This window comes from Gymnoscopelus braueri, assembly GCF_963280865.1.
Source record: "Gymnoscopelus braueri genome assembly, chromosome: 23".
NCBI lineage: Eukaryota > Metazoa > Chordata > Actinopteri > Myctophiformes > Myctophidae > Gymnoscopelus > Gymnoscopelus braueri.
Window position 1 is genome coordinate 19,761,604 of NC_137625.1, and position 18,409 is coordinate 19,780,012.

The window sequence follows — 18,409 nt, forward strand, 5'->3', positions numbered from 1 at the left end:
CCATCCTCAAAGTGCAAGAAAATAAATACACTTCTTTTAACTGTTTCACGGGCCACTCCCAGAATCCATTGACTGCACCCTTTGGATCTTAAAGGTGCTTTAAGTGGTTTGTTGGTTAAAACAAAACGTTTTTTTGTTAAAAAGGAGAGGAGAGGAGGCATCGGTTAGATTACCCACAATAGTGTGTAAGCTTGCACAGATGTCTAATGATTTGTTAAAAGGTTTACTTTGGATTAATGTGAAAAGAGATAGGAATTACTAAGATTTGTATCCCACGATTTTGTAACCCATTTTTCACCCAGTGCCAATTGCCTAAGCTTGTAATCCTGGGCGCTACTCTCCCTCTGCCAGCCTGGGGAGAGCCCCGAACTGAGCTCATGCTTCCTTCAATGTATACAAATCTTTAGAAAATAGCAGATCTACAATAATAGTAGACGTAGTACTAATAGTTATTTTATTATTCATTTATGATATGGAATGTGTTGTCTAACCTCAATGTGTCGTCATGGCATCAGCTAACAAATCAGTCAGCTCCATATATGGGCACAAAAGGGGCAAACCCATATATGGGCATATACTGATGACATCAGGGATCTTCATATAAGGGCATAAAGAGACAAGGACCCCCAATGACAAGGACTGACAGATACAGAGATCTCCATATTCTAGCATAAAAGGTGTCTTAAAAGCTGTCGCTTTCCATCATCTTTATGTAGGCACTGCAAAGGGTTTTTAAATTATCTATTATTTAATATTAAACAGCAGACCAGAATGGGAGGCAATGGAAGCACGACCAGGAAGGAATCATTCGGACTGGACGAAGAGGACAATGTCTCAGTCTTTCAAGTGAAGCTCTCAAAAAAGGTCCTCCAGCGGATGGCCCAGGGGTCTTCACCACCACCACAAAAAAAAACACCACCACCACCACCAAGTCCAATACAAACAGGGCCATCTGTTGCAGATATACAGGAGGAAATGCGCAGAAAGTCTGAGCAGGAGCAGCTTGCCAGACTGGCCCAGAAGGAGAGGGAAAGAGAAGATGCAGTGAGTGCACCGACACAGGGCCTGGATCTTCTGACTCCAGTGCTACTCATTGAGAAAGGCAAGACCCACGAAGAGTTGGCGAAGGCCAAGTTACTGGCCAGACTGTTGGAGAGGAAAGAGAGGGAGTTGTCAACGATCTCAGCCCTCTATAAAGAACAGTTAAAAACGCTGGAGAAGAAGAACCTTGAAAACTACAAGCAGACAACTGAACAATACAGCCAGGCAGTTAGCCAGGCAGAGGCTCGCATCCGGCCCCGGTGCACTCAAGCTGTGTGCACTGAGCTGCAGGGCCGTGTGCTCCAGTGCTACCGAGACAACCCACAGCAGACCCTGGAGTGCTCCAGCCTGGCCAAGCAGTACATGTCCTGCATCCAGCAAGCCAAGAAGAGCTTGCTGAGCAACCGCGACTGAGGGCCCCAAGCAATCAGAGGAGGAACATGTCCAAATCCATCCGCCTCTGATTGTCATCTGTCCCTTTCTGTCCGCCCGTCCATCTATTCATCACTAAGCACATCCCTGGTGTTTTTGGAGTGTATTATCTTGACTCATCGCTCCGGTGTGTGAGTGTACTGTATGATGATGAGTTGATTTATTGTGAAGTTGTGCAGGCACTCTCATGCTGTCACCCTGACCCAAATAAATCCCAGTGATCCAGAAAAAAAAAGAAGAAAAAAATATATATATATATATCATATATATATTATATGTATATATATTACTGTCCACAAGTTAAAATATTAAATTGAAAATAGATTTCATTTATTGATCGGCTGTGTGTGCCCTGCACGGGATGAGCGAGTCTTGGCCTTGGCCCTAGCCTTTCCACCGCTCTTCCCTCTTCCTGACAATTTTCAATTCAATTCAATTCAATTCAAAGGGCTTTATTGGCATGAGAAAACATACGTTTACATTGCCAAAGCAGAAAGCACAATACAACAATACAGCAATACAATCAAAACAAAAAATATGTACATTTGAAAGTCAGAATCTTCCTGACATTGGTGGTTTTGTTTCTATGCCCAAAGGTCTAGAACGATGGTGAGGTCATAGCATGCTGCAGAACAGTTAATTGGCTGCTATTTTGAAATAGTGTGCAGGAGGGGGTGGGAGGAGCAGATTTTTGGCAACGCCCAAAATCTGCCTGTCTTCCCTTACGTCCTCAGAACACATTCAAACTATACACGTCGTGGTGAAAGTACATTAAATCACAAAAGTTTCTCCATGTCTAACTAAAAAGTGCCAGGACGAGGCAAAGGAGGAAAAGGTCTAGGAAAGGATGGCTCTAACATTGTTGCCATGTCCACTTATTATAAGCTACTTTGGGCTTCTTTTTCTGTAAAGATGCTTGTGAATATTGGTGGTTGCAACTTTGGGGGCATTTTTTAAATATAAAATAGCAGACCTACAAGCTCAGCACAATGCCTGCTGTGACCTTGTAGATCGGCTATTTTCAAATGGCCGAATTGTATTTAGGGCTGAAGTGGTTAGTGTATGTGTTGTGTAATAATCAAATCTACAAAGTAACTAACTAGTATTAAAACTAAAGTTTTCAAATTATTGTAGTGGAGTAAAAGTACAACATTTGCCTCTGAGATGTAGTGGAGACTGTGGAGTAGACGTAAAAGTATTGAAAATTTGAAGTACTCTAGTAAAGTAATAATACCTCAAAAATGTACTTAAGTACAGTACTTGAGTAAATGTACTTCCACCACTGCCTCTGTTGTAAGTTGAGTCTTACACAGTCCATCACACGAACGCACAGTCAGTGTCAGGACTCGAGAGTAGCCACTCATATGCGGGGAGTCGCACACTTTTGCATCAGCTTGCTATAAGTACTAGGGCAGCGATGTTAACAAAAAGCAACACATTTCACTTTTTACTGCTCAATCATTTGAGATAATAAAATGCCTGAACCAGCGAAACCAGCGCCCAAGAAGGGCTCTAAGAAAGCCGCCACCAAGACCGCCGCCAAGGGAGGCAAGAAGCGCAGAAAGACCAGGAAGGAGAGCTACGCCATCTACGTGTACAAGGTCCTGAAGCAGGTCCATCCTGACACCGGCATCTCTTCCAAGGCCATGGGCATCATGAACTCCTTTGTCAACGACATCTTTGAGCGCATCGCCGGCGAAGCCTCTCGCCTGGCTGGCTCATTACAACAAGCGTTCCACCATCACTTCCAGGGAGATTCAGACCGCCGTCCGCCTGCTGCTCCCCGGTGAGCTGGCCAAGCACGCCGTGTCTGAAGGCACCAAGGCTGTGACCAAGTACACTAGCTCCAAGTAAACAACATAGTCTACTACAAAACACAACGGTCCTTTTAAGGACCACGACCACCCATGTCTTCAAGAAGAGTTGAACTGTTACTGTTATATATCACAACATAGCCATGGATCACACGACGGTCGTCGGTCACGACCGTCATGGATGAACTTCAACCTGGTGTTTGCACTTTATCCATTTACGGCCCGTATATCTACATAAACCTTCAGATTTCAAATATAAAGTGCTTACCCTATGGCCACGGATGTTACATTAATGTACGGTTGCTCAGAAGTACCCGTATCTCCCGTAGTGTTCAATAAAAAGCATTTTAATCCGATCGGTGGCCTTTTCTCCGTTTTTTTCGCCATATGCTTTCAACTACACGACCCCATCGGTTGGGAGGTGTATTGCACTCTGATCTATGACTGATACATTACTAACTATGTGAAAATGGCCACCGATCTTATTAAAATGCCTTTTATTTAACAATACGGAAGATACGCATACCCAAATAGAATTGTAACAACCGTGGCCATGGGGTAAGCACTTTATATTTGAAATCTGAACGTTTATGTAGATGTATGGGCCGTAAATGGAGAAAGTGCAAAAACCAAGTTGACGTTCATCCATGACTCATGATATGACAGTCATGTTTCTGGGCTAATCACAACACCGCCTCTATTGGAGTCGACACATTTGACAGTGTTGTTCAGTTCCACCCATACATATCTGTGCTTTGTAAACTCTGTACTACATAATCGATTTGCTTGACTTCAATACAGACCTCTGTATTCAGTCATGTAACAAATTTGGAAATATTTAAAGCTATTGCCATTTCATCAGATGCTCTTATCTGGAGTGACTTGCAAAAATCTCAGAGTGAATGTCAAATCAAGTGTTGCTTCAATGTTCACCTTAGCCGAGCCCACAATACATAGCCAACAACTTTCCACTCAAACAAATATGTAGTTTCTGCTACCCATGTCATACAACCATGCTTTTAAAGTCTGCTTATATTGTCGATTTTAGTAAGCTGTAAAATATAGCAGTAATTTTTCATCCACAAACAGCATTGGAGCTACAGCTGCTCCACTACATGAACAGAAGAATCACTTAAACAAATATAGCCTACTCGCCCTACTCCTACTGTATAATAAAATCTTGATTTTATTAAGAATCCAATGTTTTGATGATTTAATTATTAACCACTTAAACCCTCTATAATAGGCCCGGGCGGCTAGGGTAGCGGTCCAGGCACCTAGGCTGACAGTGTCGCGGATTCGATTCCCGATCCCGACGACCTTTTCTGCGTGTCACTCCCCATCTCTCGCTCCCCATTTCCTGTCAGTCTGCTATACTATCAATAAAGGCAGAAAAAGACACAAAAAATATATCTTAAAATAATTGTATTGAGTTTGAACCCTCTATAATAGCTAGTAGGAACCGTGCAATGGACAGGTGGCGCCATCTTGTGAGGTTTTCAGCTATTACTTTCATACTGGATGAAATGTGACGTCACGTTCACTTAATAACGTGGACCTCCAGAGCTTCCTAAATTTAACAGCTTGATTTCTATTTGATCAATTTATATTTTTACTGTACATGATTAATTAGAATGCAATCTGAGTGAATTGTCCCCCTGTGAATTGTTGTATTTTCCCATCCGGGAAATTTGATTTTGAAGTGTTTTGAACTGTTTTTGTTTTTGTTTTTTTTACCATTTCAAAAGCTTCATTAGTGGTCTAGATTAGAAGAAGGTAGACAGGGAGAGTGGACACCTAAACATCGTAGGCACCTCAATGTTAGCGGCACTATGTCATTTTTTTAAATGAATAAAATGTAATTTTGTCCAATCTGTTTATTATGGTAAAACAACACAGTCAGGATCTGACTCAAATTTTGACCTGATGGTCCAGATTCAATTTATCCCCTGAGCAAGCAGGCTATTAGCTCAATGGCACACGTACATTTCAGCACTTGGGGTTTAAATCCAGGGTAGAAGTGGAAAGTTACATAGTGCAGCTTTAAAGGAGTAGTTCACCATAGTGCTTTCTACACAGGACCCCAATGGAAACAAGCCATAATGCTTATAGGGTTTATCCTTTTAGCATCCTTTTGGTACAGTTCCAGTTTCATATGGAACTGTGCCTCTGTGCTTTTCTTTGCAAACTGTTAATAAAGTATTTTATATATAAAGTATTTTAATCAATTACACACTCCATGAAGCCTTGAATCCATGGAGATTGTTTTAGTTTTTGTCGCATTCCTGAGCCAATCATTTGATGACAGGGTCATCGGTCAGTAAAAAAATCTCTGAATTCAAAGCTTCATGGGGTGTGTATACTTTTGATTGAAAATAAGTCATTTTTGGGGTTAACTACTCCTTTAACATTGATGTGCCCACAGTTAAAGCTGTGGGCACTGCGCACATTTGACATTTAAGGCCTAATATTTCCACAGTTGCTACACATTGCTAAACATGAAGTTGGAGGGCAAATTTAGGTCTAATAATGATGTACCGTGCATGTTCAAATCATGCATACTTTTACATTAGTTCAGACTTTCTTTTCTTTTCTGTTTTACATTTTTGGGGGAAAAATAGTCAATGTCAATGATCTTGAAATGTCATTACCATCACACAGTGATTTTAATGCAAAATATATCGACAAGCAACTTTTTAACTATCATTCCAGTAAATACAATTGCTCTTTGAGAGGCATGTTCTACATTATTATTTTTAATGACATGTTCTCTCTAACTTATCAACATATTTGTGTTGTTCCATCAAAACATGTATGATGGTAATGACGTTCTGGTAATGACAAAATGTTTTGGTAACTATAATGACATAAACAATGAGCAATAGTGTTTTCTTTTTCTTTCTTTTTAAAAATACAAAATATGAAACTATGTTAGGAGACCAGTGGCAGTGGCAGACTGTTTTTTTTAGGGTCAGGGGCAAAAAATGAACAAACATAAATAAATAAATCACTTGGCTACTGCACCTTTAAGCACGCGTTTTGCTATATAATTAAGGTATTACTGTTGATTATTGGTGCGCTCACTGCTCATAGCCAAACACACTGATTTAAAAACCGAAGTGGCTGCGTGGAGATAGCGCCATCAAATGGCGTTGAATATATTGGTGAGGAGGAAGTGAGCTCAAACATTGCTAATGACAAGTGGCTGCAACTGAAGGAATCACATTTGAAAAAATCAGTGGGTATGTATTTTTTTCCCCTTCTCTTTTTAGATACTAGACATGGCTATTAAATGAAGGCAATAGTCTTACTGTGCTAACTGTCATTTGGGTAAGTACCATGTGAAACCGGATTGCCCATAAAAAAACAACAGCAATGTCTGTACCATCCTTTTTTGTTAAATGACCTGCCCAGTCATTAAAAGTTAAAAGATGTGATAGTAATGCCCCAGTCAAGTCAACTGTCTCAAGCTGTTGTATTAAATGTTTATAATGTGTGTCATTTCCAGGTCTGATTTCCAAGTTAGTAGTATGCTCCAAATGCTCCTTTGCCCACCGGGTAAAGAAAGTCGTTGAGAAGCACATGGCAACGGTACATCAAGTGACCGATTCCCCCACAAGGATGGAGCCGTTGAGGAAGAGCAAAAGAAAAGCTCGGCAAAAGACACAATGCTCCCTTGAAAATCGTAAAGTACAGAGACAGAAAAGTGACTCTGACAAAAAACCTCAACGTAAACAGAAAGTGTCTCCAGAGAAAAAGAGGGAGTCTAATCAAAAGAGGAAGCACTCCTTGGAAAGCAAGAAAGAGCAATGCTCGGGGAAGGACAGGAGATTTCTGAGCACCAGACCTGTGAATAAGAACTTCACTGAGGAGGAGATTAAATGCCCACAGTGTGCAAAGGTATTTGAGCTTCCAAACCAGCTGAAGACTCACCTCAAACTCCACACCCTCCTGTACCACTGCGACCAGTGTGAGAAGGGATTCACTAGCAAGTCTGGCTACAACCAACACCAGAGGCTTCATAAGAGAGGACGGTTATTCACGTGCTCCCACTGCAACATGGGGTTCCTCTGTGTCTACTCGCTCAAGCAGCATGAGCGCATACACACAGAAGGGCCTACGCACAAGTGTACAATCTGCGGGAAGCGTTTCAGCAAAGGTAGCATCGTGAGACACATGCGGATGCATAAAGGCGAGAAGAACTACCTGTGCCCTACATGTGGAAAGTCTTTCTTGTCCTCGGCTGAGCTGCAGTTGCACATTCGACATCACACGGGTGAAACCCCATACACCTGCACCCACTGTGGGAAGGGCTTCTCCTGCCATAGTCATCTGATTGTGCATGTTCGGTCTCACACGGGCGACCGTCCGTATCCCTGCTCGGCATGCCCGAAGCGTTTCGTCACTCTGAACTGTCTCAAGAGACACATGCTTTGCCACAATGGGATCAAACCATACAAGTGTCCGGTGTGTGATAAGCAATTCACGCAGCAGGGTAATTTGAAAAGACATGTGACTACTCACCACCAGCCTACACTGTAGCTCCAGTATTCATGAAGTTCTTATGATGATACCCAGTTCCATTGCGTTAACAGAAGAGTTAAATGGGGAAGAAATATTATGAAAGTTGCCAGCGTAGTAGTGATTTACACCAACACCACTCAAAGCTATACAAACACAAGGCTCCATCCTCAAAGTGCAAAAAAATAAATACTGTTTCACGGGCCACTCCCAGAATCCATTGAGTGCACCCTTTGGATCTTAAAGGTGCTGTAAGTGGTTTGTTGGTTAAAACAAAACGTTTTTTTGTTAAAAAGGAGAGGAAAGGAGGCATCGGTTAGATTACCCACAATAGTGTGTAAGCTTGCACAGATGTCTAATGATTTGTTAAAAGGTTTACTTTGGATTCATGTGAAAAGAGATAGGAATTACTAAGATTTGTATCCCACGATTTTGTAACCCATTTTTCACCCAGTGCCAATTGCCTAAGCTTGTAATCCTGGGCGCTACTCTCCCTCTGCCAGCCTGGGGAGAGCCCCGAACTGAGCTCATGCTTCCTTCAATGTATACAAATCTTTTGAAAATAGCAGATCTACAATAATAGTAGACGTAGTACTAATAGTTATTTTATTATTCATTTATGATATGGTATGTGTTGTCTAACCTCAATGTGTCGTCATAGCATCAGCTAACAAATCAGTCAGCTCCATATATGGGCACAAAAGGGGCAAACCCATATATGGGCATATACTGATGACATCAGGGATCTTAATATAAGAGACAAGGACCCCCCAATGACAAGGACTGACAGATACAGAGATCTCCATATTCTAGCATAAAAGGTGTCTTGTCCGCCGGTCGCTTTCCATCTTTATGTAGGCACTGCAAAGGTTTAAATTATCTATTATTTTATATTAAACAGCAGACCAGAATGGGAGGCAATGGAAGCACGACCAGGAAGGTATCATTCGGACTGGACGAAGAGGACTATGTCTCAGTCTCTCAAGGAGTGAAGTTCTCAAAAGAGGTCCTCCAGCGGATGAGGGAAGCCCAGGGGTCTTCACCACCACCACAAAAACAACAACCACCACCACCACCACCACCAAGTCCAATACAAACAGGGCCATCTGTTGCAGATATACAGGAGGAAATGTGCAGAAAGTCTGAGCAGGAGCAGCTTGCCAGACTGGCCCAGAAGGAGAGGGAAAGAGAAGATGCAGTGAGTGCACCGACACAGGGCCTGGATCTTCTGACTCCAGTGCTACTCATTGAGAAAGGCAAGACCCATGAAGAGTTGGCGAAGGCCAAGTTACTGGCCAGACTGTTTGAGAGGAAAGAGAGGGAGTTGTCAACGATCTCAGCCCTCTATAAAGAACAGTTAAAAACGCTGGAGAAGAAGAACCTTGAAAACTACAAGCAGACAACTGAACAATACAGCCAGGCAGTTAGCAAGGCAGAGGCTCGCATCCGGCCCCGGTGCACTCAAGCTGTGTGCACTGAGCTGCAGGGCCGTGTGCTCCAGTGCTACCGAGACAACCCACAGCAGTCCCTGGAGTGCTCCAGCCTGGCCAAGCAGTACATGATGTCCTGCATCCAGCAAGCCAAGAAGAGCTTGCTGAGCAACCGCGACTGAGGGCCCCAAGCAATCAGAGGAGGAACATGTCCAAATCCATCCGCCTCTCATTGTCATCTGTCCCTTTCTGTCCGCCCGTCCATCTATTCATCACTAAGCACATCCCTGGTGTTTTTGGAGTGTATTATCTTGACTCATCGCTCCGGTGTGTGAGTGTACTGTATGATGATGAGTTGATTTATTGTGAAGTTGTGCAGGCACTCCTGCTGTCACCCAAATAAATCCCAGTGATCCAGAAAAAAAAAAATATATATATTACTGTCCACAAGTTAATATATTAAATTGAAAATAGATTTCATTTATTGATCGGCTGTGTGTGCCCTGCACGGGATGAGCGAGTCTTGGCCTTGGCCCTAGCCTTTCCACCGCTCTTCCCTCTTCCTGACATTGTGTGGTTTTGTTTCTATGCCCAATGGTCTAGAACGATGGTGAGGTCATAGCATGCTGCAGAACAGTTAATTGGCTGCTATTTTGAAATAGTGTGCAGGAGGGGGTGGGAGGAGCAGATTTTTGGCAACGCCCAAAATCTGCCTGTCTTCCCTTACGTCCTCAGAACACATTCAAACTATACACGTCATGGTGAAAGTACATTCAATCACAAAAGTTTCTCCATGTCTAACGAAAAAGTGCCAGGACGAGGCAAAGGAGGCAAAAAAAAGCCATTTATGAAGTGAGGTAAGACAGGATCAATCAGTCTTGATTGGAACAGTACCTTCCAGTACAAATCACCCGTCCGTGCGTGTGTCCCTCTGAGAACACCTAACATTGGTCAAGTTTCATGTGACATCACAATATGTAATATAAATAGCTTAGACAGGAACAGTACCTTCCAGATTTTTTAAATCATTTTAAATGTTTTTGAAACAGAGATCAAAATATGACATGACACATTGCTTCAAGAAGAACATTTTTTAGATGCAGACACTACATATTCAGTCGCCCCTGCAGAACACCAAAAACCACGCGCATTCTACCAAGACGACAAGTTTGAAGAGTTGGCAAACCCATCAAAGTACCCTTATGGCCGCGGTGGTTTAAAAACAGAAAGAGCAAAAAAGCATTGTGATGACCGTTTTGCTAAAGACATAGACTATCTCCTGGCGGTCAAACATTCCAATCATTTAGGGGATTCTTTGTCTCTGTTTAGTGTTCTTTGTCTCTGTTTCTTAGCTTTGGCCTTCTGCCAAAGGGTTAATGCTGGCATATTCAAATCACAACAAAATGTACAAACAATGTTATTCACAGACATAGCCTTCAAATTCCTAAAAAACACAAAAGGTTCACCAGCCTATTGGCAAAATGTGCTTTTAGAACATATTTTTGACAATAAATATTTCTTTATGTTCCTCATCTCAGGGGTACATAAATTACTTTAACATTCACCTTTTAACAAAGAACTTTTTGTTTAACTAAAAGACCCTACTGTATCTCATTAGTTATTGCTATGATAATATAATTGCTATGATATAGTAACATGTTCTATTTTAAGTAAGAATTAGAACATTCCCAGAAAACTATTGTTAAAGATAGGGTAAGTGTTGATTAAAATAGCACGGGTCTGCTGGCGGATACTTGTGCTCCGAGGAGCACATTTTCTAGTTTTATATAAAATAGCAGACCTACAAGCTCAGCACAATGCCTGCTGTGACCTTGTAGATCGGCTATTTTCAAATGTCCGAATTGTATTTAGGGCTGAAGTGGTTAGTGTATGTGTTGTGTAATAATCCAAATCTACAAAGTAACTAACTAGTATTAAAACTAAAGTTTTCAAATAATTGTAGTGGAGTAAAAGTACAACATTTGCCTCTGAGATGTAGTGGAGACTGTGGAGTTGACGTAAAAGTATTGAAAATTTGAAGTACTCTAGTAAAGTAATAATACCTAAAAATTGTACTTAAGTACAGTACTTGAGTAAATGTACTTAGTTACTTTCCACCACTGCCTCTGTTCTAAGTTGAGTCTTAACACAGTCCATCACGTGAACGCACAGTCAGTCAGTGTCAGGACTCGAGAGTAGCCACTCATATGCGGGGAGTCGCACACTTTTGCATCAGCTTGCTATAAATACTAGGGCAGCGACGTTAACAAAAAGCAACACATTTCCCTTTTTACTACTCAATCATTTGAGATAATAAAATGCCTGAACCAGCGAAACCAACGCCCAAGAAGGGCTCTAAGAAAGCCGCCGCCAAGGGAGGCAAGAAGCGCAGAAAGACCAGGAAGGAGAGCTACGCCATCTACGTGTACAAGGTCCTGAAGCAGGTCCATCCTGACACCGGCATCTCTTCCAAGGCCATGGGCATCATGAACTCCTTTGTCAACGACATCTTTGAGCGCATCGCCGGCGAAGCCTCTCGCCTGGCTCATTACAACAAGCGTTCCACCATCACTTCCAGGGAGATTCAGACCGCTGTCCGCCTGCTGCTCCCCGGTGAGCTGGCCAAGCACGCCGTGTCTGAAGGCACCAAGGCTGTGACCAAGTACACCAGCTCCAAGTAAACGACATAGTCTACTACAAAACACAACGGTCCTTTTAAGGACCACCCATGTCTTCAAGAAGAGTTGAACTGTTATATATCACAACATAGCCATGGATCACACGACGGTCGTCGGTCACGACCGTCATGGATGAACTTCAACCTGGTGTTTGCACTTTATCCATGTACGGCCCGTATATCTACATAAACCTTCAGATTTCAAATATAAAGTGCTTACTCTATGGCCACGGATGTTACAATAATGTACGGTTGCTCAGAAGTACCCGTATCTCCCGTAGTGTTCAATAAAAAGCATTTTAATCCGATCGGTGGCCTTTTCTCCGTTTTTTTCGCCATATTCTTTCAACTACACGACCCCATCGGTTGGGAGATGTATTGCACTCTGATCTACTGTATGACTGATACATTACTAACTATGAGAAAATGGCCACCGATCTTATTAAAATGCCTTTTATTTAACAATACGGAAGATACGCATACCCAAATAGAATTGTAACAACCGTGGCCATGGGGTAAGCACTTTATATTTGAAATCTGAACGTTTATGTAGATGTATGGGCCGTAAATGGAGAAAGTGCAAACACCAGGTTGACGTTCATCCGTGACTCATGATATGACAGTCATGTTTCAGGGCTAATCACAACACTGCCTCTATTAGTTTGGAGTCGACACATTTGACAGTGTTGTTCAGTTCCACCCATACATATCTGGGCTTTGTAAACTCTGTACTACATAATCGATTTGCTTGACTTCAATACAGGCCTCTGTATTCAGTCATGTAACAAATGTGGAAATATTTAAAGCTATTGCCATTTCATCAGATGCTCTTATCTGGAGTGACTTGCAAAAATCCCAGAGTGAATGTCAAATCAAGTGTTGGTTCAATGTTCACCTTAGCCGAGCCCACAATAGCCAACAACTTCCCACTCAAACAAATATGTAGTTTCTGCTACCCATGTCATACAACCATGCTATTAACAACTCTTACCCTGCCAGAGTTTTTTCAGAACAGTCTGTAGCCTCTGCCAGGGTTTTGACCGATTTTGGTACCTTTTCGCATAGCCACAAAATATTTTTCTCAAGTATGATTGATCCCCAGAAAATTTCTAATCACAGATGAGATTCAGGTGTGGTTTCACAAATGTCAACGAGGTCAATTTGACCTTGTTGTCATGTGTTGTTTGATGTTTGAAAATAGCTCAAAACCAGTAGTTTCAAACCAAAAAACATTGTGAATTGTTTGTCCGTTTCAATTTTAACATTGAAGTGGATGGAGCAGCAAATCTTTGGAAATTGTTATCTCCTTATTCGTTTGGAATATCGAAAAGGTGTCAATACTAAATAATTAGAGAATCTTTTTTGAAAAAAGTTTTTTTTTTTTTTTTTTTTCCAGGACGTTTTTAAACGTCTTTGGCAGGCAACAGCTAATTTCTCAAAGACGTTTATAAACGTCTTTGGCAGTTATAGAGTTAAAGTCTGCTTATATTGTCGATTTTATTAAGCTGTAAAATATACAGTAATCTGCATCCACAAACAGCAGTGGAGCTACAACTGCTCCACTACATGAACAGAAGAATCACTTAAACATATATAGCCTACTCGCCCTACTCCTACTGTATGATAAAATCTTGATTGTATTAAAAATCCAATGTTTTGATAATTTAATTATTAACCACTTAAACCCTCTATAATAGGCCCGGGCGGCTAGGGTAGCGGTCCAGGCACCTAGGCTGACAGTGTCGCGGATTCGATTCCCGATCCCGACGACCTTTGTTGCTTTGTTGCGTTGTGTCACTCCCCATCTCTCTCCCCATTTCCTGTCAGTAAGCTATACTATCAATAAAGGCAGAAAAAGCCACACAAAATATATCTTAAAATAATTGCTTTGAGTTTGAATCCTCTATAATAGCTTGAGGAACCGTGCAATGGACAGGTGGCGCCATCTTGTGAGGTTTTCAGCTATTACTTTCATACTGGATGAAATGTGACGTCACGTTCACTTAATAACGTGGACCTCCAGAGCTTCCTAAATTTAACAGCTTGATTTCCATTTGATCAATTTATATTTTTTACTGTACATGATTAATTGGAATGCAATCTGAGTGAATTGTCCCCCTGTGAATTGTTGTATTTTCCCATCCGGGAAATTTGATTTTGAAGTGTTTTGAACAGTTTTTAGTTTTTTTTACCATTTCAAAATCTTCATTAGTGGTCTAGATTAGAAGAAAGTAGACAGGGAGAGTGGACACCTAAACATCGCAGGCACCTCAATGTTAGCGGCACTATGTAATTTTTTTAAATGAATAAATGTAATTTTGTCCAATCTGTTTATCTGTATGGTAGAGTATGTTGATACAATATAACTTTTACATTTAGGGTGGTTGTATTTTGTCTCCCTGCTCTTCTATTGAGACATTTAGATCACGTCAAAGGTCATGTCTCACCTAGACACAGGATCTGACTCAAATTTTTACCTGATGGTCAAGATTCAATTTATCCCCTGAGCAAGCAGGCTATTAGCTCAATGGCACACATTTCAGCACTTGTGCAGGAAAAAAGGTTTAAATCCAGGGTAGAAGTGGAAAGTTACATAGTGCAGCTTTAAAGGAGTAGTTCACCATAGTGCTTTCTACACAGGACCCCAATGGAAACAAGCCAAATGCTTTCTAGGGTTTATCCTTTTAGCATCCTTTTGGTACAGTTCCAGTTTCATATGGAACTGTGCCTCTGTGCTTTTCTTTGCAAACTGTTAATAAAGTATTCAATCAATCAATCCAAAAAAATCACGTATTTTTTTAATCAATTACACACTCCATGAAGCCTTGAATCCATGGAGATTTTTTAGTTTTTGTCGCATTCCTGAGCCAATCATTTGATGACAGGGTCATCGGTCAGTAAAAAATCTCTGAATTCAAGGCTTCATGGGGTGTGTAATTGATTGAAAACTAGTGGTTGAAATCTGAATGGCTGGGTAGAAAAAGAGGGACAGACCGACCGACCGACCAAGTCTCCTGTAGGCCGACCCCCTGGGTCTGGCAATAAGTAATTTTTGGGGTTAACTACTCCTTTAACATTGATGTGCCCACAGTTAAAGGTAGGGTAAGTGATATTTTTTGGTTAAAACAAAAAGTATTTTGTTAAAAGGTTAAAGCACTATATTCTATTGCTATAGAGTGTTTGTTCAGTAACAGGAGTCTCCCCGTCTCTCCAGCTCTTTAATAAACAGAAAATACATTTTCCGGTAGGTGTCAAAATCTCAGCCAATCAGGAGAAAGTACCCATTTTTAAGCTTGATTTTTATAGTGTTCCAGTTCCAATTTTGCCTGCTCATTTCTTAGTGTCATCACTTCCAATTTCACTTGTTTAATCTATGTCCTGATTGAGTTCTCTATCCTGATTGGATAAAATTGGAAATGAAACTGAAACTGAAACAAAAATGCATTTTCTGTTTTATTAAGAGCTGGAGAGACTCCCTTTACTGAACAAACACTCTATAGCAATGAGTACTATCATAATATAGAGCTATTTAACACTTATTCTAACCAAAGAAAATCACTTACCCTACCTTTAAAGCTCTGGCCTGGTTGCACCAGAAGAACGTAAGGTCTACCCTAAGTTAGGGAGTAAAGTCCTTACTAGAGGCTTAGTAACTACTTGTTAGTTTGTAACTAGTGAGTTACTAAATTATGTTGCACCACGTCTGTTTATGGCATAACTTAACTAGTAGTGTGTAGACTGTCCTTAAAATAATGTATAGTCGCATACAATGGCGTCATAGCTCCCGGATCCAATGAAGACGAGCGGTTTCTACACTAAGGAAGTAAAACTCGTATCGTCTCTTGTCAACAACAAAGAACGGAGCGTCCCACCATCGCCAAATCTTCTTCAAACGCAGCGGTATGTACCATTGATTAACTGACGTTGAATTATAACACTTATGATAACGTTTTATACCGCAGCATTAAATTAAAACATGTATTTTAACCACTAGGCAGTCTGCACCACTAGGCTATTTGTATCTGCGTAAAATGGACTGAGTCTCAGTGTGCAAATAGCTTCCATGGACATAGCCCCTAACCTCTCCCTCCGCTGTGTAGCTTCGAGATGAGGTTCCTCGTTTATCTCTGCTGTTTGAGCAGGACATTGTCGCACATATTCCACTTTACATGTTTCTTACCCCTTTCTGCACATCGTATCCAAAAAGTAAAGCATTTCCGCCATTCTCTCAGATGTTTTAAGTTTTGACGCACCATAAAAGCTTTCCAAGAGGACCGAGGCAAATTAAATACTTTCTTCAACTCGTTGGAAAGCTTTTATGGTGCGTTAAAACTTAAAACATGAGAGAATGGCGGAAATGCTTTACTTTTTGGATACGATGTGCAGAAAGGGGTAAGAAACATGTAAAGTGGAAAATGTGCGACAATGTCCTGCTCAAACGGCAGAGATAAACGAGGAACCTCATCTCGGAGCTACACAGCGGAGGGAGAGGTTCCGTCGGAGCTACCATGGACATACATGCGTATGGGCGCGCGCGCGCACACACACACACACACACACACACACACACACACACACACACACACACACACACACACACACACACACACACACACAGGGCGTTCCACAAGTGGAAGTGTGGCGAGGACATTAATTGCGTTATTTATCCTATTTTAAAGACCCTTTTAAATGTTGAATTAGGTAATAGGCATACCTTTTATAGCAGGGGTCTTCAACAGGGGGTCCGGGACCCCTAGGGGGTCCTCAGAGCTACTATAGTGGGTCCACCAAATCTTTGTCTTAAGATTTTTTTTATTTTTTTTACATTAACACTTGAACCCTAGCATCCCTATTCTGCGGAGAACATTAGCTGAAAATAACAAGCTCTTGTGAGCTTGTAGATCTGCTATTTTCGGCAAAGAGGTTTGGTGGTGGGTGGGGGTGGGCGCAAATGAAGTGGTTAAATGTTTGAAATGAACGAAAAAACATTAATTTACACAATGAAATCTCTGAAAAAGTTTGATCTGCAATAATTCTATACACTATGTAGGGGGGGTCCCTGCTTCATCACTCTCTCTGCTAAGGGGTCCTTGGGCTGAATAACGTTGAAGACCCCTGTTTTATAGAATCAAAGTACTTTGCTGGGTGTATTGAATCTAATTGAATCTAATAAACTTCTCATCAATATTTCATTTTCTCATCAGACCAAGATGGAAGAGAAAGAGAAGCGCAACAGAAAAAAGAACTTCAGTCATGATGAGATCATTATACTGCTCGAGGGTTACAAGGAGAACCAATCTCTGACTACTGTCATTATTAATTCACTGACTAAGTTATACTTGAACATTTATTGTTTAGAAGATGTTATTTATTTATCAGATGTTGCTATTTATTGCAAAGAATGTTTAACATATTTACAGGTATGATGATTGTACATTGTTTGTATTTATATATATGTACAGTATATTGATCATATTAAATGATGTATACATTTGTGAATTATTGACATCAATATGAATATATTTTACTGACCAAATGTTCTTTAAATGTATATCTCATTGCCCTTAAAATGTTTGGGATGAAGTATTTTTCTTTTAAATTCAGTCTTAACAAATCATTTGGAACAGATAACTTTAAACAGAGTTGTAAATATAAGGGATAGATCACATGGGAGACATGAAAGATTGTCCAATAACCCAAACGAGGAGGCTTGCACTAAGAAATAAAAGTCAATTGTTTGCCATCCCTCAGGAAAGGTGACAGACATGTTTATCTATCCAGTGATACTGATGGAGGTTGGAGTTATAGATGCGTTTACATGAAATTATTCTGGGTAATATATTGCCTAACTATAGCACCCTCTTGCATGCGAGCATCAAAATCAGGTTCATCTTGTGGGACTTCATCATCAACATCCTCTTCATCGTCATCAAGAGGCATCTTCCACAACCTTGCCAAGTTGCCATGTTGTGCAGCACAATGCATGCAGCAGCCACAACTGCTGCTCTGTCAGGATCCATTGCAATCCCTATGGTAAAATACAGTGGTGGAAAGTAACTAAGTACATTTACTATGGTAATTTTTTTTGGTACTTTTACTTTACTAAAGTATGTCCAATTTGGCAATTTTCAATACTTTATACTTCTACTCCACTACATCTCAGAGACAAATATTGCACTTTTACTCCACTACAATTATTTGAAAACTTTAGTTACTAGTTACTTTGTAGATATTGATTATTATTAAAAAAAACATACATTAACCACTTCAGCCCTATTTAAACTTTGGCTATTTGAAAATAGCCGATCTACAAGCTCACAATGCGTTAAGAGGCAACGTGTTGTGAGCTTGCATAATGTGTACTTTCTACTTTTGGTACTTTAAGTACATTTTAATGCCAATACTTTGGTACTTTTATTTAAAGTTATACAATGCAGAATCCCAAATAACGATTTTTAGCAACCTCTGCTGGTCACTACCGTCACTGCATACAA

At 40.8% G+C, this 18,409-nt stretch overlaps 4 protein-coding genes and 1 pseudogene across 5 annotated transcripts; all 5 read left to right on the top strand.

Moving 5' to 3' along the window:
* The first annotated feature begins 692 nt into the window (after positions 1-692).
* On the top strand, positions 693-2,631 carry LOC308079882 (MICOS complex subunit mic25a-like). The gene has a single exon (XM_080421503.1). It carries the CDS (start codon positions 772-774, stop codon positions 1,453-1,455), a length of 684 nt encoding a protein of 227 aa, XP_080277629.1. The 5' UTR covers positions 693-771; the 3' UTR covers positions 1,456-2,631.
* Positions 2,627-3,335, top strand: LOC308079883 (histone H2B 1/2-like; annotated as a pseudogene). Its single transcript has one exon. The product of its transcript is annotated as a histone H2B 1/2-like (transcript).
* Positions 3,336-6,448: 3,113 nt separating this feature from the next.
* On the top strand, positions 6,449-7,952 carry LOC308079957 (uncharacterized protein). Its single transcript, XM_080421624.1, has 2 exons — positions 6,449-6,529; positions 6,796-7,952. The coding sequence occupies exon 2, from the start codon at positions 6,870-6,872 to the stop codon at positions 7,827-7,829; it is 960 nt and encodes a 319-aa protein (XP_080277750.1). The 5' UTR covers positions 6,449-6,529; positions 6,796-6,869; the 3' UTR covers positions 7,830-7,952.
* An 80-nt stretch (positions 7,953-8,032) lies between these two features.
* On the top strand, positions 8,033-9,587 carry LOC308079148 (MICOS complex subunit mic25a-like). Its single transcript, XM_080420525.1, has one exon. The coding sequence runs from the start codon at positions 8,719-8,721 to the stop codon at positions 9,418-9,420; it is 702 nt and encodes a 233-aa protein (XP_080276651.1). The 5' UTR covers positions 8,033-8,718; the 3' UTR covers positions 9,421-9,587.
* A 1,515-nt stretch (positions 9,588-11,102) lies between these two features.
* On the top strand, positions 11,103-12,274 carry LOC308079824 (histone H2B 1/2-like). Its single transcript, XM_080421431.1, has one exon. It carries the CDS (start codon positions 11,557-11,559, stop codon positions 11,917-11,919), a length of 363 nt encoding a protein of 120 aa, XP_080277557.1. The 5' UTR covers positions 11,103-11,556; the 3' UTR covers positions 11,920-12,274.
* The last annotated feature ends 6,135 nt before the right edge of the window (positions 12,275-18,409 follow it).